The sequence below is a fragment of the Nycticebus coucang genome, chromosome 20 (genome assembly GCF_027406575.1).
Source record: "Nycticebus coucang isolate mNycCou1 chromosome 20, mNycCou1.pri, whole genome shotgun sequence".
NCBI lineage: Eukaryota > Metazoa > Chordata > Mammalia > Primates > Lorisidae > Nycticebus > Nycticebus coucang.
Window position 1 is genome coordinate 3,709,388 of NC_069799.1, and position 23,819 is coordinate 3,733,206.

Genomic DNA, 23,819 nt, shown 5'->3' on the forward strand with positions numbered 1-23,819 from the left:
AAATACTTTCTTTAAAAACTGGAAGGAAAGAGAATCATCATAGTTGTATTTCCCCCACTCTCTTTAGAGCCCTGGTGCTTAGCAAGGCTCAAAAACCTTGAACAACCTTTGGGTAAATGAAAAAATAAAGAAAGAAATTTAAAAATTTCTTGAAACAAATGAAAATAGAAACACAATATACCAAAGCCAATGGGATACCAAAAAAAAGCAGCCTTAAGGGGGAGATTTACTGCAATAAGCACTGACATTAAAAAAGTAGCAAAACTTTACCTAACAATTGCAATCAGTGTAACCTGGCTTATTGTACCCTCAATGAATCCCCAACAATAAAAAAAAAAAAAAGCAAAACTTCTAAAACATTGCAAATAACAGAAAATATAAATAAGCTCAGTGAACATTTTTAGTTTTTACTGGAACTGAGCCAGTGTTGTAAGATCTCTCAGAGAATTCTCAGACTTAAGATTGACAGTGGTTGTTTTAAGCAAAAGGACAAATGTTAGGTGATAATCCACACTCATATATTCCTCAATGTTCCTAGTAAGTAAGATAGGAGGTAAGGGTTAGAGGGATGACTTGGCTCTAACAATTCATTATAAATTACTAACCTGCATTTGATGTATTTGCCCCCAATATCATTATTAAAATGATAATAATGCCCCCAATATCATTATTAAAATGATGACATTACCAGGTAGTATTCAGTGATAGACTGATATCTCAGTTTATTTTATAAAGATTCTGGTTCTTTTGCAAAATAAATAATTATGATTTAAAGTGCTTTAGTTACTATTCACACCCAAAACACAGAAAAGTAAAGCCTAAGATAAAAGTCTTTGATAAAACACTATAAAAAGTAGAGCCTGAAGTCTATCACTCTGACAATACTCTAAGAATTCCAATTTTTCTGTAATAAAAAATTTCTAAAGTTTCTACAGTTCCCCAGACATTATTAGCAAATTAATGGTGGCTAAGTCCAATAATTTTACTTATTTAGTAATTAATACTTTTTGGTAACATTAACGTCAGGGTTATAGAACGTTCTGGAAAAGAACAGCTCAATATATTAAGTTCTTACTCAAGGCTGAAATCTTGGAAAAGTCTTCAATGACAAATTGGAAATTAAGATCAACTCGAGCTCTAATTTTCAGAGAAAAATAAGAGATACCAAACAGTTCCTATAGTCTTCTGTCCTGTAGTCAGTGTTCTCAGACAATGTCCACTTCATTTTGTTATTAGGTATAAAACGTGGCAGGTCTTCTCCACCTGTGGCTGTATTGTTTTCCAGGTGAACAGAATGGTTCTACCAAGGTTTCATTACTGTTCACAGTTGGTGCTTTGTAATTCTATGTAATTTTAATTAAAGAAGAATTCTGAAACAGCCTCCCTCTGTGCTACCTCTAAGCATACAATTAGCAGAGTACAGTGTCTGCTGTGAACAGCCAGTTAATGATTTCAGTTTAATAATTTATATTGCTTCTTCAGTACCAGACATACTAGAAAAATAAGAAGCTGAAACTCTATGCAGCCCACAGGCATTTAAGGTGCATGGTTTAACAATTTCAAAAGGATTACTTTCCCCGTGTAAGCCTAACATCAACACAAGCCCTCAAATCTTTACAAATGAGTGAATACCATTTTCTCTCCCAAGGATTCAAGGAGAAAGTAAATTTAGATTTCCCTCTTAAACGTAGCTGTTTTTAGGGTGTGATTTCTATGTTAACTCTCACTACTTTAAAACAAGACATGCTTCCCAAGCACAGCCTTCGAAGGATGGGGGGGTGAAAGTCAGTTTACACACCGGTATCAAGTCAAATTTAAGATCAACTTTTTAAAAAGTCTCTAAATTCTACAATGAGCCATTTCCTAAGTTAAATATCTCAACAAGCAAGCTGAGCTGTAATTCCATATCCTAAAATCTTTTTTTTTTTTTTTTGAGACCAAGTCTCACTCTGTCACCCTGAGTAGAGTGCCTTGGTGTCATGGCTCTCAGCAACCTCACTCCTGTGCTCATGTGATGCTCCTGCACCAGCCTCCGGAGCAGCTGGAACTACAAGCACCCACCCCAATGCCCGGCTAGTTTTTCTATTTTGAGTAGAGATGGGTATCACATTGTTCAGGCTGGTCTGAAACTCCTGAGCTCAAGGGATAATCCCGCCTTGGCCTCCCAGAGTGCTGGGATTACAGGTATGAGCCACCATGCCAGTCTCTAAAATGATTTTTCATTTATAGAAATCACTCTATAATTACAGTAGAAAAGTCAAGGCATTTATAGTAGTCATTCTTTTTTATAGGTAATAAGTAGCAGTCTCTAAATAATAGCCTTTGATCTTTCAATGAATTTCTATCATACTAGTCCATTCTGAAAGCTGGTGCTTTGATTTTTAAAAATGTAGGAGACTTAAGATTGATAAAAAATATCAAAAGCAAAGGAACAAAACTATACTATTAAATGATATTTTTAAATATTGGCATTAAAAAAATATACTTGGTCTACTTTTGTTTAACTGGTGGGTATGAAAGGCCCAGGGCTATCACATAACACTAATGTTTTTCATGTACATTGATAATCATATAGAAACACATACCTATTTCATTTAACATAACATAATTAAAATCATTTTTGCCCATTTACAGTTTAGCTTTTTTCTATAAAAATCAGTGGATTTTAAATACTAATTAAAATCATCTCATGTTTCTCTTGTATATTATTTCTACATCCTTATGGAAATTACATAATTGGAGGAAATTATCTTGGAAAAGCAAATTTATCTGACTAAAATTCAGAGCTGTATAAATCCCCCGACCACACCTTAAATTTTAGCACTTTACCCTTAGCTCGGTCCTGTTTCATGCCTGCAGGATAAAGACATAGAGCCAAAGTGGGAAGAAGAGTACGTTACCTATACAGAGCGGAGAAAAACAGAATTCATTCTGTTCCTTTCTCTCAAAAGGGAAGCGGGTGGTGGAAGGAGTAGATGCCCCCAACTCTGTAAACTGTCATTTATACAACATTGCCCTGACTGACAGCAGAGTGACCAGATGCACAGAGCCTTGCTATCTGAACATTCATCTGACACTGATCAAGTCGTGAAATAAAGCTTAGTGCAATATGTAATAAAATCCTGTAATTATATGCACAAATTGGAGTCTAGATGACTTTGATCATGTTACATTTGATACAGAGTTTTACAGTCAATCTACAATGAAGAAACACATGGTTTAACACACAACAGAAATAACACCATCGTCCTTATAGTATTATTTCTGGTTCATAAATTCCTGTGAGGTTATAACATTTTTAAAAAGTAGTCCAAAGAGTCATTTTCATCCTATTTTTTATTTTTTTTACTGTTGTTGTTTTACTGTCACTGCAGGATTGAATCAAATGCACTAAAATTCAAACTTAATTTCAGTTTGTCTAAGTTTTATAATTTGGTCTGTAATTTGTAAACAAAACAACAGATGCCTGTTGCTCTTTTTCACAGAATTCTTAATATAAGTTGCTTAAGAAACACTTTACTGAAAACAGCAATTTAAAAACTGTATTAAAATCATGCCCTCTTGTCTCTAAAATGGAAAATAAATTCTCTGCTTCATTGTGTTTGCTTTTTGAGATAAGAACAATTGCCAACCATTTGTTTTCCAGATATTCGGGACAGTGGGGGTCCCAAACCAGTGATGGTGTATATCCATGGTGGCTCTTACATGGAAGGTACTGGAAATTTATATGATGGGAGTGTCTTGGCAAGTTATGGCAATGTGATCGTCATCACAGTCAACTATCGCCTTGGGGTACTTGGTAAGACGTCTCTTTTCTGTTTTTCGCTTTTACTTCATGAAGTATGTGATAGATTTGTTTTGACTTGTTTTGTTCTGTTTTGCTTTGCTGTGCCCATTTTTCCATGCTTGTTGACTTTTTTGAACCAAAATTTTTGATTATCTCAATGAAATCTATAAAAGTTCATAAAGTGCTCAGTGAAGGACATCTAAGGGTTGGTTTTAAGATGTGAAACTAAAAGGTAGTGAAATTATTCACATTTTTATGAAGTATGCTTTATGGTTTGACTTTATAAAATTGTGAAAGGAAATAACAGCAGGGCCTTACTAAAGAAGCGTTAGTCCCTGGCCGAATTTTGCCTCTGCCTGCTTTTCCTTTCCACAGTGCTGTGAAATTGCCTAACATTTACCACAAGCTCAGAAGCAAGTTTATATTCTTTCATATAGTATGGACGGTCTTTGGGGAATGATTGTTTGTCACTGCTGTAGAAGTCTTTTTGCTTTTTGGTTTTGGTCCCATAATAATTTGGAGTATTTTCTTCTAAAACTATTGTGATTGAATTATTTGAGAAAATGTACATTGATTTTATAAAGTAACAGAGAATTCGATTCAATAATGTGTAGTTTTCAAAAAAATTATGAAGATTTTCAGTTCCAAAGAGTAGTATAGAGGAATATTATTTGCAAAATAACGTGTCAGGTACTCAAAGATAGGCCTGTTACTTTATGTAATAATCGGTTTTTTAAGATAAACTTGCTTTCTAGTATGTTTGTTTTAGTATTATAATTTGTGAAATGAAATTGCTATGTTATTTAATAAAAGATCTTTATCTGTGTTGTATTTAGTTAAGAGAATTTGCTAACAATCCATTCACAAAAGATTTTTTAACCTTAATTGTTAGGTTTTTTATTCCATATAATAAATGTAAAGAAGTATAATTTATAATTTTATTTATATACAGAGGCACCTCACTCTCATTTTTCATCTAAAATGTTTTGAAAAAGGAATTTGAATTTTTTGGTAATAATTGTTAATGTCCTATATTTTACCTGTGTTGAGAGTCAGGTTTTAATCTTTTTCAATGTTAGTTGGTGTTAAACTAACTCCTGTGTAATTGTAATTCTGTTTATGTTTATCACAACATATTTTAAAAGAGGAAAATTTTTGTTAATGAAGTTTATATGTCTTGGAGAAGGAGATATTTTAGAAATCTGAAGGCTAAGTTTTGATACGTTTCTGATTTTCTATTTTGAAATTTGGAGTATGGTGGATTATATGATAGATACACTGCATCAGTGTGGGTATAAAATATTAGCATATTAGCTCCCTTGTAGCATCTAACCATTCATTGCTTCAGCTGTTCTTAGGGGTTATGTGGTCAGGGATGCATGAGTATCTTCTCAATAATGGAAACTCTGTACACAAGAAGATGCATAAAGAAGTTTTCATAATAATTCTTAAATTTTAAATCTTGGAATTTCTAAATGTTATCATTGTCCTTCATTTCTCATAAAACATTTTAAGATGAGTCGTCAATGTTTTAAATTCCTTTAACTTCAATCATCACATCATTTATATTTCAGCTATTTTATTATTATTTTTATATTGTTCTACTTTCTCAAGTTGAAGATCCATAGCAGTGACTAGTTTGCAAATTGAAATCTTTAAAGGTCAATGTTAAATTATGATACAGTGATTTGGAGAACTTGAGCATCCAGTTAGCTTTACGTATTTAAAAATACCTTTTGGCCAGACCTTATGCTCCTTCTTTCTGTTATTGATTGTATTTACATCAAGCAAGATTTCATAAAATGAACTGTGCAGTTATGTTAATATAAGTTTTGTCGGTTTTATTTTTTTGATTTATTCACAACTTGCAAGGACTTGATTTCTTTCGACATGAATCTGACATTCTTGCTCGTATCCCATCTTTACATGCTACACTATATGAAGAACTACAGCAATTGCTTGGTCTGCGTAATGGGCAGGTAGTGCTGGTGTTGATTAAGGATGATTTTTCCCGGTGTTACCTTATTGCTGTAGCCCTCCTGCCATCTAGGATTTAACCTTTAACTGGCTCCTTTGTTCAGCACACCATTAATTTTCAGCTCAAGGCTCTCCTTTGTAGACCTCTTCTCCACATGACAAAGTGCAAGGCTCGGCTAGGGCAGTGTTTTTAGGTACATGTTAGAGCATTAGTTCTAGAAAAGATGTATTCTGGTCACTTTCTTCCTAAAGTATGTGTCAGGTCTTATGACAATGTATTTGAGTGAATAATTTATGGAAAAGAAACTTTGGGAACATTTGTGACAGTGCCCTTGGCAGGAGTGATACCCCAGATCAGCCCGTCTGGCATCAGGACTCCAACAGTAAACACCTCAGCGTCCTCTGGGGCTGCGGCGGATAATCTGGCCCACGGTGAGAAGTAGCCCAAGCGTTGTTGGGTGTGAAATCCAAAGTACAGCTGTCTAGAAAATAAGATTTGACCCACATCAGAGAATATCTTGAGCTGTGTTTTGATTGAGGCATTTTGATGTGAAGGAAATTAATTTGGTGGTCCAATTTACAAAATAGCTAATTACTTTGAGGTGATTGACGGAAAAAAATCAGGATGCCTGCGACAGGTAATATAATTAATGTTGATTTGAATTTGCCAATCCAGGTCCTGGGGGAGGGAAGAGTTTGGGGGAGAGGGGAGAGTTTTGTGAGTTTGTATTTTTTGTTCTTTGTTTTTATTCTTGTTTTTAGTGATGAATGAGAAAGGGATAATAATTCAGTTATAAAATTTATATAGCTACCTTAGTAGCCTCAGTCCCAGTTTAAAGCATTTCATATTTAAAAGAAAAATTCCTTAGAAATAAGAATAGCAGAGAAGAAAAAGACCTTCACCTGTGCTCTGATAAACTCGTAATAGATCTGGGTTGGTTTCTCCACAACAACCCGCTTTGCAGTTCCCTTCCGAGTGGTAGTGCAGACTGTTGCTCCTCTGTGTATGAGTTCCCCCCCCCAGAAAAGCTATTAGACATGATAAGAAAAACTGCTAATAAGTTTGACACAAAGGCAAGGGAACACAGGACCCTGCCTGCCCCTCTCACTTCCTCGGTTTCATTGTAGAGCCTCTTGTTTTATTTCTCTCTCATTTCTTATACACTAATGTTTGACCTTTTTTCCCTTTCTGGTTATATGCATTCTTTGTCCTCAAGCAATTTTGATATAGACTCTTTCCATATTTGCTTTCTTTAGTGTCTATTATTTAACACATTGTTATATGGTCCTTTATAATGTATTTAAATTAATTGTTAGTGGAGTATTTTAGGATATGGTTATTTTTATAAATGATCATCTTAAAATCATAGGGAGAGATGCTGTATATGTTATTGAAAAAGAAAAATAATAAATGTTCTGATTGTAACGAAGGTAAAAGTATCCTTATGGGCAAGATTTGGAAGCAAATATAAAATCAATCTTTCACTGTTAGGATGAAATTGTGCAATAAATATTCTTATAAATAGAAACTATTCAAGTGATAGTATATTTACAAATCTTAAAGATGAAAAAACATATTATGTAATTTAGTGTTAAAATGTGTTTCAGCCACCTCTCTAAATTTAGAATAAATGTACAAGTTTCTTGTACAATAAAATGATAGTTTTTATGCCACTGTGAGGCTCTAACTTGGGAAAACGTAAGATTTCTATCTGCTGGAAATGTAATATGTTACTTTTATCTTAATACAGATATTGTGGAGACTAATAATAGTTCAATTTTTAATTATAGCCTATGTGATTAATTTTAGAAGAAAGTTATTTTAAACATTTCAGAAGTAGTGATATTTATCTGGATATTTAGCAAGTTTGGGGGAAAGCATCTAATTAAATATTTTATTTAGAAAACTAATATCTACACCACACATTCATGAAAAAATAATTTGAAGTGCTAGCCTATCTACTTGTGGAGATTTACATTTAGTTTACTCTACAATGCTATTTGAAGCTCAGTCATTTAGAGCAAGCTTTTGTTAACTTTACTGCACTGGATTTCAGTGAACACCTAAACTTATTTTTATTCCTTCAGACATTGTTATAAGACTTGTTGGTTGTGAGAACTGGTTGTGAGAACTAGATTGTGCATTAATAACGCTCTGAGTATTATAAAACAAAGGAGATAAATAAATATAAGTCTGATGTGGCCAGTCATCAAATCCACGAGCCTTCTTTTCAGCATTATACATCTTCTATGAGAGATTAAAAAAGTAAGGACAATATGGATTTTTTTCTTTAAAGAGCTTTTGGTTAATAGAGAAGAGAAATAAACAGTTAATAAAGAATAATAATTAGAGGCAGTGCCTGTGGCTCAAAGGAGTAGGGCGCCGCCCCATATATTGGAGGTGGTGGGTTCAAACCTGGCCCCAGCCAAAAACTGCAAATATATATACATATAATAATTGATATGCAACTTTATATTTTATAATAATATGTTTTTATCAATCAACCTATAAGGAGTCACTTGATAAGGAAAAAGAATAATCAGAACAACAAAAAAGTAAAGAAGCAAAGACTGTCAAATAGATTAATAAGAATACAGGAATTGAGGCTCATACTTGAATTTAAACAGCATAAAATCCAGGAGATTTGCTAAGGTCTATGTAATGTTCATTATTTAAAAAGAAAAGCATATTAATATTTCTAGTGACACAATGTTTTATTATTATTATTCTCATTGTTTGCATTCTTTCTGTCTGCCTTAAAAAATTTTTTTAAACCCCCCAAAACCTTAAAATAAAAAACAAATAAAAATCTTCCAATGTGACTCTCCAGACCAGACATAGTGGTTCCCACCTGTAATTCTAGCACTCTGGGAAGCCAAGGCAAGAGGTCAGGATTTTGAGATCAGCTTGAGCAAGTGTGAGATCCCATCTCTACTAAATACAGAAAAGTTAGCTGGGCAAGGTTAACCTGTAGCCCCAGCTTCTCGGGAGACTGAGGGAAGAGCATCACTTGAGCCCAGGAGTTTAAAAGGTTGCTGTGAGCCAGAATGAGTGAGGCCATAGCATTCCATCCCAGGCATAGAACAAGAGTCTATCTCAAAAAAAAAAAAAAAAGGGGGGGCAGCGCCTGTAGCTCAGCGGGTAGGGCGCCGGCCCCATATGCCAAGGGTGGTGGGTTCAAACCCGGCCCCCGCCAAACTGCAACAAAAAAATAGCCAGGCGCTGTGGCGGGCCTGTAGTCCCAGCTACTTGGGAGGCTGAGGCAAGAGAATCGCCTAAGCCCAGGAGTTGGAGGTTGCTGTGAGCTGTGTGAGGCCATGGCACTCTACCAAGGGCAATAAAGTGAGACTCTGTCTCTACAAAAAAAAAAAAAAAAAAAAAAAAAAAGAAATGCTCCAGACAAATATGACCTTGCATTTGAGACTGATATATAATAAAACCGTGTATTTCACACAATGAAAATGTTCTAGTATGCATCCAAATAATGTTTTGGGGAGGTAGAAAGACAATCAGTCTGTCCTTGGAGTCTTCATGGAATTGTTAGTACTTGAGCAAGACCATAAAGAATGGATTATCCCGGGGACTCACTGAAGGGAAGAGAGAAAAACATCCTTTTTTGGAAAATTTTATTTATTTATATTTTTTCTAATTTGACAAAGTAGAAGTAATTTGTGACAAATGTACATATATAAGTAGGTTGCTAAAAATAGAATTTGAATAGCAATATATTTAATACAAAGAAAAGAACGCCTGTGGCTCAGTGAGTAGGGCGCCGGCCCCATATGCCGAGGGTGGCGGGTTCAAACCCAGCCCCAGCCAAACTGCAACAAAAAAATAGCCGGGCGTTGTGGCGGGCGCCTGTAGTCCCAGCTGCTCGGGAGGCTGAGGCAAGAGAATCGCGTAAGCCCAGGAGTTGGAGGTTGCTGTGAGCCGTGTGACGCCACGGCACTCTACCGAGGGCGGTACAGTGAGACTCTGTCTCTACAAAAAAAAAAGAAACTTCAGTCTCACAGATGTACAATTGAACATAAATGTGTATCCTAGTTTTCTAGAAGCACAGTAAGAAAAGTAGGGATTGCATTCATAAGGGTCATTGTCACATGTAAAACCATACGTATTAATCAGAAATAAATACATAAATCATTTTTACTCAAATTATACTACAGAGAAACTTGTCATCTGGGTTGTGTTGTTCATATTTGATATATGGTACGATATAAATTGGACAGTAGTCTTCATATAATTAGAAGATGCAAAAATACTCTCAGTATATGATTATTTATAGTAACCTTTTATGAAAACCAAAGACATAATAATAAATGCTCACTATCTCTATAATGTTATTTTAGCAAAGAACTGTTAACCAAATGCAATACAAGTAAGATACTTGGTGATTTCACTGATAATAAGATAAAGCTAAAATTCAATTTAGAGCACTGGATGGTTAACTTGGTCCACAGATTTCTTTTCTCAAATATTTGTTGTGTCAACCAGGTTGGGGCTGGGTGGTAATCAATTTTAGATTGACTGCTAAAATGAGTTCCTGCAGTATAGAAATACTGTTTGTCCTCTGGAAAGAAACACTATTTCAGATAGGTAATGATACTGTGAAAAGTAGATTGTTCATTATTCTTATTCTACCTGCTCTCTCCAAAACGATTTCAGGTGGCTTGCAGTAAAAAGAACTATTTAATTATCCCAAAAACTTGGAAATAACTTGAAACCAAGTGTGCCAATTAGTGTAGGTGTTAGTTAAAAGAAGAAAAAAAGATGTGTTTTAGATATAATTACGTATTCATTTATCCTTTAAGCCATCTATTCATTCACTATAAATTGAGCAATATTATGTATCAGACACTCCGTTATTGAGGATATTGTGAAAAATAAGCTACATGCAGATCTCTGTTTTCAGTAGATTACTTGCTATTAGGGAAGATAGAAAATAAATGAAAAATTACATAAATGATATGCTTTGCATAGATAATTGATTTCACTCAAAGTCAATTTTCTTTACAATTACCCATGTACGTGCTAGAGAAATGGCAAGTGCGGTGCTGAGGGAGCTGCTTTATTTCAGAAAGTCAGACGAGATCCCTGAGAAGGTGACATTCAGGTTTTCAGTTCCTGTACTCTGCTAGGAAAGCCCTTGTCAAGTTTCCCAAGGGCCTCCAGATGGCCAGTTCTGTCAGTCACTTCTGTTACTCTGGTGTCTTCCATGCACTGGAAGCATCAGCTTGTCTCCTCTTGGTCTGCTTGTTCCCTAACATCATCCAGGGTCTCCTTGTCCCTCACAAAGACGCCTCGGAGACTTCGTGCGTTGGTGTAAACACTGTCTCAATGCAAGTGCCTTTCCAAACTGTAACTGCAAGTTTGACCATTCTTCAGACCTGGCCTGGCCTGCCCTTCTGCCGGCCAACCTCTTCTTGTAGAAGGCTAATGAATGGCTCAAAATGTGGCACAGCTGCAATACGTCGAATTTCTCAGTCTGTCTTTTCCCATTGTCTTTCACACCTAGGTTATAATAATAGTTTCAACATCAGTAGTAATAAAATAGTAATAGTGACACTCATTGAGGACTTCCATTCCCAAACGCTTTTGAACACATTGTCTTTTTAAATTCTTGCAACTCTATGAGTTAAGGTTGTTATTTTCCAGATTTTTTAAATGCAGAAAGAAAGGAATGGAAAGCTAACTAATAAATTACAGTGACGTGGGTCAAACAGCGTGGAGGGTGCAGCCAATCGAATAATAACTCGAGTTTCCCAGGCTTTCTAAAACTCTAGATTAAAACATAACATATCATCTTCTAAAAGCATACATTATATCATTATACCAGAGCTGCTTAACACCTTCTAAAGGCTTCCCATTATTCACTTAGAATAAAATTCAAACTCTTTCCCTGCCCCATCGGGCAAAACCCTGCATAAGACGGCCCTGGACTGTACCTCTGACTTCATCTCAAAATAATCTTCCCGCCTCTCTGTCCCGCCGTCTCCTGTGCTTCGTGCACACCACACTCATTCTCATCCCCGGAACTGTAGAAACTTTCACTTTCCTCTGCTCCATATCTTTGTGAGGCCAGATCCACATCCTTCTGATCTCCGTTTAAATGGGATTCGTCTGAGGTTGGATCCATGTTCACGCAGCCTCAGCAGAATCACCACGGCATGTCATCTGCCTTTGAAAATTCTTTGCCTTGCATTTATCACCCTGACTATTTTATGTGTGTGTTAGAGTTCTTCATTTATTATTGTCTAACCCTACAAAGCCTAAAATAGTCCCTGGCACGTGATGTTTGTGCAGAAGGTGTTTCTGAATGAATTCAAAGTGGTTGTCAACAGGTGTTGATCTGGTGTGGTGTCCCAGTGGAGAAGGAGGCAGAATTGTAGGCAGAAAGGAGCACCTGGGTGGCCGCTGAAGGGGCTGAGCTAGCCCAGCTGGAAGGCTTGGACAGGAGCAGGCGGGGCTGAGTGAGGGTGAGAATGTGAGCAGCAGGCAGTGAGGCATCGCGTGAGGGTTCGGGAGGAGATTCTGGGAACGATGAGAAGAATGGGGCGCTGCACACAATGAGGAGTATGGGACATGAGCCAGCAAGTGTCATGATTAGATTTGCATTTAAAAAATGTTTTGACCTAGACCTTGATCAAAGTTGATGTTCTGCTATGGAAAGACCCCATGGCTTATAGCTCATTAAAGTGATTGGCAGTAACGTATGAGGCAGACTTTTTGCTCCCAGAGAATTGAGGGGCCGGCTGAGGCTTGGCTGACTCAGGTGAGTATGGGAGTCTGTTTGACGTGAAGAGTGACACAGAGATTTTGTTCATTTTCCCTGTTTTTGGTAGTAGAATTGATCAAAGCAGAATTATGGAGAGCTCTTTTGAATTTCTACTTTGAAGAGTGTATGATACCATCAGTATGACTGTATCATTCCAGTGACTGACAGATACAGGAGATGGCAACACAGTAATCTATACTGCAGTGACTCCCTATTTCTTAATGGTTCTGTTTTTAATATGGCCTCATTTAATCTCTGAGTTGTCCTAAGAAAGTATATATTAGTATTTTTTATTATATGAAATAGTCTTTTAACAACTTCTGGGAGGAAGTTGGGAATAGGTGGTTTATGATTATCTTGAGTCATTAAGATCAGTGATTTGGAATAAGACCACAGAACACAGAATAAAAGTTTTCCTCATTCTTCTGGGACTAGAATAAGAACTAAAACTGACCAACCCATAAACAAAAGATATCTTGCTTCCCTCAGAACAGCAGTCACCCTTTCAACTTATTCATTGATTCCACAGACATTTGTTAAGTGCCCAGCACAGGCTTCTAATAGTTGGTGTTCTGGGTGCTGGAAAAAATAGGAGTCAATTTTTCTTTTCTGAACCACACAGTGAGTGAGAAAAAAAAGTGACATTAAAATAATAAACAAAATATTAACAAAAATTTCAATAAGTTTTATTTCCAAAAGAACAGAGCACCAAGATAAAGAATATTTGAGAAGGTAGAACGTAGACCAGGGGTTTCAGGAAAGACCTCTTTGCACGTCTCATGCTGGCAGAGCATTGTGGGGGATTTTCACCCTATGAATTTCCAAAGTTAAATATTAAAAGACAAATAAAATATTTTAAAATAATTTTTAAATCTGTAAGATGATTAGAAGCAGAACAAATCTTTTAGGAGAGCAGCTGTGGTAACAATGCAAAAAATCCAAACAGCTGGGCCTCCCGCAAACAACCAGGCAAAGTTCTCTATCTAAATCACACGAGCAAAATTTGTTTGTGAAATATAACTATATAGGAGAATGACCCCAGAGGAGGGACCAGCCCTTGGCTATGGAATGGGGCCGACCGAGGCCCCTCACAGAGACGATGGCCGACTCCTTTCTCACCTGCCCTACATCCCAAGCAAAGCCATGTACTGTGATTAATTGGTTACATTACTGACTTCTTTCTTTTTTCTTCCCTTTTTTTGTTTGCAAAGGTATGGACCATTTTTCACCCAGGGTCAGTTTTTCCTCTCTGTTCTAAACAAACGAGGGCTGGTATTTTTCTGTTTACCTTCGTGCAGGGTTTGTAGAGCCCTTTCTTCCCTCAACAAGGAGAAAGGCCACACTCCTCACCTCTGGTGACCTAGGTCACCACTCCCGATTTTCCACCCACTTTCTCTTTAAAATGTAATACAGTGTCATCTGCTAGGACATCTCGTTTTGTTTTGTTTTCTCTTTCCTTTCTAAAGTCCTTCCTTGAAGAGCTTACTTTGCAAACATTTGGATACAGCTTCCTTTTCTCTGTCTTTTCCGTGGTAATTTGCATAGTTCAATTATATAAATAGTTTTCATTAGTCTTCTATTCCCATTGAGGCTTCCTGCTCACTTCATGTTACCAGATGAGTTTCCCACTGTGCCTTGATCTTCCAGACCCAACTCACATGCCATCGCATCCTACACTGCAACCAGGCAAATTGCTGTCCCTTTATGCAGCAGAACATCAGTTCCCTTTAGCTTTTTCTTTGATCCACATCTAAATGTTTCTCATGGATTCTGGAGCCACTCTGGATTTTTCTACCATTACATGTTGAAGTAAGTACATTGCTCCTCTTCTTAGGAGACTTTACCTTTTATTGATTTCAGGGAAGTCCCTTCCATGCAGGACAGGCCAGTGTCCTCACTGCCTCTGAAGGTCATTTCCAGGAGCCTGCCTGCCACATACACCCAATCTCCACAGCGTACTTAGCAATCCCCTTCAACCCTCCAGACCGATTGATTCCTTTCTTCTCTCTCTTCGGCCATAGCACGGGCAGGTTGGTCCTTACCCAGCATATATGCAGCCAATTCTACATGTTACAGTTATGTACATGGTGACTGCTTGATGTGGTTAATGCCCAGCCACCCAAATTAGAAAAGAAACAGTGGTTCATGCCCATAATCCTAGCACTCTGGGAGGCCAAGCCTGGTGGGTCACTTGAGCTCAGGGGTTTGCGACCAGCCTGAGCAAGAGTGTCTCTACTAAAATCAGGAAAACTAGCCAGGCGTTGAGGCAGGTCCCTAGGTTGGGTCAAGAGGATTACTCAAGGCAGAGAGTTTGAGGTTGCTTAAGCTATGATGATGCCGTAGCACTCTACGCAGGGCAATAGAGTGAGTCTCTGTGTCAAGAAAAAAGGAAAGGAAAGGAAAGGAAGAAGGACGGAAGGAAGGAAAGAGAGAGAGAGAAAGAGGATTTTATTATGTTTTCAAGTTTTCTTAATACTGGCAGAGTGCTCTGCATATCTAAATCAAAAGTCATTAGTAAATGAATTCACTGTTCCTCTTCTCAGGACATTCATTTGTGGGGACACAGCAGGTAGCGAGGGTGCCAGGTGGTAAAGAAAGTGGGTGGCAGACGGCACCGAGCATGTGTGTGCTCAGGCCTCCTGTCATGTTCCACATCAATGAAGTGAGGGTTTGCTGATGGTAGCAATTCCTTTGCCCCAATATCAGTGGCAAAAAGCCCCCTGAATAGGTGCTTCAGGCTCAGCTTGAGGTTGTTCTTTTGTAAATACAAGGATAAAAAGGGATTTTTTGGGGCAATTTCATTAACGTTTCCTTTTGACACTTTCTCTGTCTCACATTAAACTGCAGGTGCTCACCTATTATCACAAATACACAGAGGTTTTGGTGAGAGATCTTAGCTTGCCCTCAATCACTCTCATACCCTCCCATCTTTGTAACAGGTAGTGTAGCGACAACCACAGATTTGATTATTTTCCCCAAAATTTTTCCCAGATATGGTACAAGTATCTCTCAACTGATTTATATATTGACAATGTCACCACTTGGAAATCTTTCTAAGGAGCTGAGGCATCCCCTTGAGTTTAGACAAATCCAAATATTAATTTCTGTTCTGGTATTTGCTGGCTTCTTGCCTCTGAGTTTTGAGGAAAGGCATCTTTTCCAGAGAAGTCAGTTCTCTTAGAAAATATGCAACATCATCAAATGGAAATGAGCTATTAAAAAGGATTCTTTGTGGTAATATCTCCATAATTAAGAGCAATATTTTTTGACAGAAGAAAGAGATGTAGTGATTCTCATGTTATTTAATGGTGTTAGATTCTGTATGTTTTTTTGACTTTGTATACAAATAACCTTTAAGAAATATGCATTGTTCCTTTTCAACACAAACAAGAAGATTACTTCACTAGATTGCATTTGCGTTGAACTACACCACAGTTTGTATTTCTGTCACAAGAAATTTGTTTTTCAGTGTGGACATTTCCCTCATTTGATTTAGAGTCAGTCTGTGCTATTTACTAAAGCAGAATTTACAGTCTGTGATTCATACTTCTGTTTATTTACTGGAAAAATATGTTGGACGAGACCACAGATCAGACATACACACACATATAACCTTCCCCTGATTCTGGACTGATCTACATTTAATATGTGTAAAATACAGCTATTCCTGGTTATTTTGGAAGGTAATTAATTAAACCATGTATTTATTTACTTATACTTATTGTTACCCTTCCTTTTTCTAGAATGTGTTTGTAGTAGCATTGCAAGAGAATATACAATAAATTTATGGTCAGTTACAAATAATAAATCAGGTCTAGGGAAAACAGAAAACTCAGCAAGGCAAATAAAGTCTTGAAATATTTCTGATTTGATGAATCTGGACACTAAGCTGAAACTACCAAGTTTCATTTATATTTTTTAATATCAAAGGAGTTGTAAAACTTGACAGGTCTTCAGAGAAATCAAAGGCATACTAGGCACTTAAGTTTTTCAAAATAAATTTCTCAAGTGGGTGTGGGTGCTGTCACGGAGGAAGCAGGTGGGACAATGGATTGTGAGCTTGAAGCTTCAGGAGGTAGGTCTTCCCGCATGTGTGTGGGGGGAAGGCCCAAGCAACCTCAGCAGCTGCTATTTATTGAGAACATGCCCCCTTCACTGGAGCTCCACAGCGGATCAATTTCCAGCTGCCAAAGTCTGATCATTAATGTCCAGTAACTGCCACTTTGTCTCTGCAAGCCCGCTGTCCAGGTTCCTACATATCTTGCTACATAGGTTGTTACATAAGTTGCTACATATCCTATTACACAGGTTGCTACATACTCTGTTACATAGGTTGCTACAAGAGGGACTTCATATTTAGTGGATAAATATAAAAAAAAATTCCACGATTAAAACGATTTAAAATAGGAATAGCCAAAACTCTGTAGTTGAGTTTTATTTAGGACCCATATTTCGGTATGCTGTTCACCTGCAACCATCTACCCCAGGCATTAATTTTTCTCCACCTGTTCCCAAAGTCACCCTCCAGATGAAGTGGTCTAGGGGCTCCAGCAGCCAAACCCCCTGCAGAAGAGAGACAGATAATTAAGCAGTATATAGCTAGAAATGGAATTTTCCAATGGAATTTTGTTTTGTATGAGAAAATTACTGATTACATGTTGAACATCTCTCTCTCTCTTTTTTTTTTTTTTGAGGCTGAGTCTCACTCTGTCACTCTGGGTAGAGTGCAGTGCTGTCACAGCTCACAGCAACCTCAAACTCTTGGGCTTGAGCAATCCTCTTGCCTCAGCCTTCTGAGTAGCTGGGACTATTGGTCCCCACCACAACACCTGGCTAGTTTTTCTCTGTTAGTAGAGATGGGGTCTTGCTCTTGCTCAGGCTGGTCCAAAATCCAAAATTATATGAAATCTAAAACAATTCTAGTCCCAAACATTTCATATAAGGGATAGTAAACCTGGATTTCACTTTTCTGACTCATTTCTATAGCAGTACTGAGTTAATGGGTTTGGATGAAAATGAGCTTCTCTTGGCTGGCCCAGTTCATCCGCTGTTCTGTAGAGGAAGGGATAATTTACTAATTTACTTAGTATTATTTTTTAAATGCTATCATATGAACAAGACACTCCAATTTTTCTTTTCTATTATATTCTTTAAAAGCTCCACTTGTTTGTTTTATTGGACTTTTTTTTCTTTTTCTGTCGTGTGCTTCTTCTCCAATCTTTACATACATGTATGGTAGGAAAAAACTGCTATTTGGGAGTAATTGAATTAAAATTGGATGACTACACTTTAATGTCATGCCAGTTACTTCTGTAAGACTCTTTTGTATGCCTCAAGTGATATATGGTAGGTATCAATGGAAATTCCCAGTTGCATTAACATCAGCATATCTCAATTGAAAGTATCTTCATGTTATTTTCAAGTGTCTGTGTGTATGACTTGTAAAGGTTTAAATTGATGTGTCAGTCTAAGAGTTTAATATTCCACATGCTCAGAGCTGTTCCCTTAAGTGTTCCTTTTATTAGTTAATCTATACACTACCTACTACCTATGGACTAGCACTGTGCAACACTGCCGTCCACATATATAGTTTTAAGTTTTATAGTAGCTATATCAAAGAAAAGTAAAAAGAAGCAGATAAAGTTCATTTAAAACATTTATTTCATTCAATCTAATATATCATAAATATTTTCATTTCTAAAGGAATCAATATAAAATTATTAATAGGATACATTGCATTTTTATATGTATTTTATACTTATGAAATATCTCAATTCAGACGCTAAGTTTTCAACAGCTAAAGTAAAATATAGTCCCATCAAACAATACAGTTGTGGGGATGGTGCCTGTGGCTAAAAGGAGTAGGGTACCAGCCCCATATGCCAGAGGTGGTGGGTTCAAACCCAGCCCTGCCAAAACTGCAAAATAATAAAAATAAAATAATAATAATAATAATAATACAGTTGTGTTTCACAGAAAACAGCATTTGGCACTGGCTCATTGTTTAAATTTAATTTCATCTAAAATTAAAAATGTAGTTACTCAGTAATACAAGACAGCAGTGATGTGGGGAGGGCTCCAGATTGGATAACACATAGTTCTGCACTGCTGTAAGTAAAATGTTTAATCATATGCATGTGTGTGTGTGTGTGTACATATATACAATATATATGGAAAGAGAGAGAGAAATATTCAAGGCAACCATCAATTGACAGAAGTATTGTAAATTACATAAGTACATATGATAATAATATATTATATACACTATAAAAATATATAGAAAATAGAAATTTTAAAGATGACTTAGTGCTTTTAAATAATGTTATTTCATTTTATAAATGTTTAAAATGTCAAATCTGTTTTAGACATAGGTGTTAGAAATAAATTCATTATTTTTAAAATATTCATTTTACATTTTCTCATCCAGAGGTTTGGAAGACTGTTTCTAAGATCAGTTTAATGTTTGGTTTTAATGGCTGTTACAGCTGAAAGAGACGTTTCACAAAGACACAAAAGTACAATAACACATTTAAGGAGGAGTTCATTGTTAATCATAGGGTATTTAAATCCACATAATCATCTTCTTGGTAATTCTGAGGGCTGAATTCTTGTCAAATAGGATTAAATCGTCATGGTTTCTACCTTGTAATATGCTTGGCTAAGAGCAAAAAGGATTAAAAAAAGCATCAGTTTTGCCATTTTTATGTGACTCATTGGTACTTGTAAAATCTTAAATCTGTCTTTATTTGAAATAATCCTTTGAAACCACTTGCCCCATGTGAATGTTAGTTTCATTAAAGTTAGATAACACAAACACTAAATCCACTTACCTGAGCTCATGAGTCTGCAATATGCCTTGAAATAAGGAAAGTGGGCCGGGCCCGCACCCCGAGCATCAGGCCCTCCATGACGTGTGCTCCTGAACGTTATGTGTTTGATTTGCATACTCAGGGAAGGCTTCAATGTCATTTTAAATATTTATAAAGTTAAATTTCTTTTCTCTTTTATAAATATAAATAAAACTTTTGCTCTTTTCTTCCTATACTTGGGGATGACATTGTGCCTCCCTTGAGTAAGCACTTAATCTTTGTGAAATGTTCCTTATCAACAGGAGTACAGGAGCATGGTTTGGTGGCATTGTGTACCAATACAGAGTTTGAGGATTTCCTCCGATTTACCATTGGTAGCACTTTCAACATATCTAATGTAAGTAACTGAGAATATCTTTCATTGACTAACATTAAACACTATGATTTTCTTAACGTAGATTAGAAACTTTATATGGGTTCTTTCAGCTCTGTGAGTATGTAAAAATGCTATCCAGCAATTTGACAGCCTTAAAGGGGCCCACATAGCCACTTGGACCTCTTCAAATTGTGCCCAAGAGAAAAGCACAGAAAACTCTGCCATCCGAAGAACAAATGCAAGAGTGGAGAAATTAAAGTCTCTGTTTTTAAAGAAGTCCTTATTTTCATTCATTTTATAAGAATTAATGTTATACTGTTTTGCATTTTAGATACTACTCTGTTGTGAAAGATATTTAAAAGTTTTTTTTTTTTTTAGCAAAATTAATATTTAAGAGACATCTTACAGGGGTCCTCAAACTGTGCCCCACGGGCCACATGAGGCAGTGTGATTGTATTTGTTCCTGTTTTTTTTTTTTACTTCAAAATAAGATATGTGCAGTGTGCATAGGAATTTGTTCATAGTTTTTGTTTTTTTTTTAAACTATAGTCCAGCCCTGCAATGGTTTGAGGGACAGTGAACTGGCCTCCTGTTTAAAAAGTTCGAGGACACCTGTAGAATGTTAATTAACTTTTATTTTTAAAAATAAATTTAAAGTTGGACCACGTATTTTTAATTACCATGACAATAATGAGTCATTAAAAAGATCTTTCTTTCATGTTTCATGGGGGAGAAAGTAAGAAGAGTATGCCATTTTTCTGTATTTCAACTTTTATTGTGATTTTCATTTGCTCTGCTCAGCTAGGTTGTATTTGGAGTGGCTAATATTAGTAAAATGGTTCCTGTTATTTAAGGTTTTTCCATTTAGTCTGTTTTTCCCAATATGTAATTATTGGGGGAAAATAATTGATATTTGTACCCCATTTGCTAAATTTCCAGAAATTCCCGGCCAATTTAGTTGGATGCTTATCTCTGTGTAATCTGGTCTTGACTTACACTTGACATTCCCTTTTCCACAAAGGAGAAGTAGATCTATAAAAAGCCTGATCCCAAACTGTGGTTTTGTTTTTTGTAGTAAGTCCACTGGTATAGTAAGTAGAGGTTTTTTGTTTGTTTGTTTGTTTTGAGACAAAATCTTCTCTGTTGCCCTGTGAACAGAACCGCAAACTCATGGGCTCCTGAAATCTTCTTGTCTCAGTCTCCCGAGTAGCTGAGACAACAGGTGCCCACCAAAATGCCTGGCTAGTTTTAGACATGGGGTCTTGTTCTTGCTCAAGCTGGTCTGGAACTCCTGAGTTCAAGGGATCCTCCTGCCTGGCCTCTCAGAATGCTTGGATGACAGGCGTGAGCCACTGGCCTCAAAGTAGAGTTCATTTTGAATATAATAGGCATGGTTCCCAGCCTCAACGAAAATGATTGCCCCTCTCCCACTTTTCTCATATACCTGAACCTGTGAAACATGGTAATATAAAAAAGTAACAAATTAGTGTAATTTAAGTAAGTTGAAATTTGCATAAATATGAAATTTCTTTTTCTTTTCTTTCTTTTTTTTAATATAAAAATAGGTGTATTGACTAGGGTATGTGTGTGTATTAATGGTAGGACAGGCTAAGGTCTGATGCAGGAATAATAAACTAAAAATATTAGTAGTATAATATAACAAACTATTTCTTCCTCCATTTCCTTTGGCGTTACAGAAAACTCCCTTAATCAAACTGTCCTCCACATCACATCCCTCTCATCCCTATTGCCTCGATGTTAATCTCGTGTCTCTGCTTCCTCACTTCCTGAGGCAGGAAAAGAGAAATCACAGGCTTGCATGTTTTATTGCTTCAGCAAAAAGCGACCCATAGTATTGTCTAGAAGGAGAGACACGGCTGATTGCAAAGGGCTGGGACGTGGAAGGGAGTAAAGATAGAGCACAGGGGCATCACTGCCACGGCCATGGCCAGGTGCATCACTGCCCTGGTCAGAGCTGGGAGCATCACTGCCATGGCCATGGCCAGGTGCATCACTGCCCTGGTCAGAGCTAGGAGCATCACTGCCACGGCCACAGAGCTGCAGCCATGTGTTCATAAGCACAATACTTGAACTTTCATGTTTGATTTCTCAGAGATTTATTCTGAAATCTCATCTGAATATTTTTTAAATCTAATTTATGGTGTTTAGAAAATAAAGGTTTCTGCTGAGGGTTTTAATGATAATTCATTTTCTCATGTATTCATTTGAAAAAAAAAAAAGCAAGCAAACAATTACTGAGTAATTTACCCTAGGCCAGATATCAGAGCTATAGAGAGGAGTAAGGCATAGACTTCTGCTCTGAAAGAGTGTACTGATCAGTTCCCGAAGAGCCCCTGTGAACCCGCCGTGTACCAGCAGTACATCCCCAACCATTCAGAAGGCTTGTCGTCACCCGTTAGGGGCCAGGTCTTGTGACAGGGACTGGACATAGTAAACAGGAACATCTCTAATTTGTAGTGATTATACTTTATTTAGGGGTTAAAGAAGGTATGTAGGGAGCAAAGAAACAAAACAGAAAAGGTTCCATCAGAGAGTAATAAGTACTGTGAATAAAACATTGTTACACCCAGAGAAGAAGCTAGAAAATCTATGTTAAATTAGGCCATCAGAAAAGACTGCCCTACTATGGGCCCATTTATCCAACAGCCTTAGCAATCAGTCATTCCAAAATCTGATCCAGGGACAAGGCATTCTAGGAGGAAACCCCAGAAAAGGCCAAGTTTCTCCTGCTGTAATTAGTTAGACTACAGAAGGAAAACCGGGGCACAGAGCATAGAATAACGGAAGGACAGTGTTAGGGGATGAATTTGGAAAGAGAGGTAAAATACAGCATGTGTGGTGTGGAGGCTGAGATGAGGATTCTATGATGATAGCATATTTAGGGGCACTAAGTTTGTTCTATGAACTGAGGGCTGGACTGGAGGACAATGAGTCAGCTGACCAAGAAGGGCTGAGGGTCAGCATATGCAGGAAATAGTAAGCAGCACCTTATTATTAGAGTGGAAAATAAGAAGGAAATGGTTGACATGCGTTGGACTGTGCTGAGAATTTGGAGGCATGGAAAACATCGGGACAGCAAATTGAGACCCTCATTTTAATGAGGGGAAACTTTAATGCATATGTAAATATGTATATATGTGTATATATGTACGTGTGTATATAAATATTATATGTGTATAAAAATGAGATTTATTTCATGAATTGGTTCACATGATTATAGAGGCCAAGAAGTCCAAACATCTGCTTTCTGCAAGTTGGAGAACCAGGGAAGCTGGTGGTGTAATTCTGTCTGAATCTAAAGGCCAAGAACCAGGGGACTTGATGTCCAAGAGGAGCATAAGATGCACGTCCCAGCTCAGCCTTTCTTTTCTGTGGGCCATCATGGTTAAACAGTGCCTGCCAATGTTGGTAAGGGCCAATCTTCTTTACTGAGTGTACCAATTCAAATCCTCTTCTCTTCCAGAAACACCCCCGTTCTGTTCATCAGCTGTCTGGGTGTCTCTTAGCCTAGTCAAGTTGACACACGAAATTAACCATCATACAACATTAACATTTTGCTTGCTTTATGAAAAAGATAATTAAAGGATGTTTTATAATTTTTACAATTTGAAACTTGCTAAGATTATTTATTTCATTCCTGTGATTTAAACTTCTTCATTGTAAGTATATACAATGGCGTAATTTGAGTTGCTGTCGTTCCTTGTAGGCACTTATTTAAATATTTATCAATTTGACATTGCAGATTTCTTTCCACAGTGTTAATGCAGGAATGTAATTTATGACTTAAACATTTCTATAGGCCCTTTGAAAACTTAGGAGTCCTACAAAACTAGGGTGAACATGTATGTCTGAGAACAGGGGTCTCTTTCTAAGTGACTGAGGCAGATGAGTGGGAGCTATCCCAGGAAGAAAGAGTCTTCTTTAAGCATTCATCCAACAAATATTCATAGACTACTCTACTATGAGAAATACTGTTCCAGGTACCAGGGATGGTATCCAGCATCAAACACAAGGTTAAAACAACAACAACAACAAAAAAAAAAAAAAAAAATGCTTTTCTCTTGTGTACCTCA

The 23,819-nt window shown here is 36.9% G+C and overlaps 1 protein-coding gene across 6 annotated transcripts in view; it reads left to right on the plus strand.

Annotated features, from left to right (window-relative positions):
* The window catches only part of NLGN1 (neuroligin 1), a 1,028,955-nt gene that overhangs the window by 477,726 nt on the left and 527,410 nt on the right, over positions 1-23,819 (plus strand). For all 6 annotated transcript variants that reach the window (XM_053573118.1, XM_053573119.1, XM_053573121.1 and 3 more), the window contains one exon: positions 3,647-3,799. In XM_053573118.1, the coding sequence (XP_053429093.1) occupies positions 3,647-3,799 (153 nt within the window). The remainder of the gene's footprint in view (positions 1-3,646; positions 3,800-23,819) is intronic.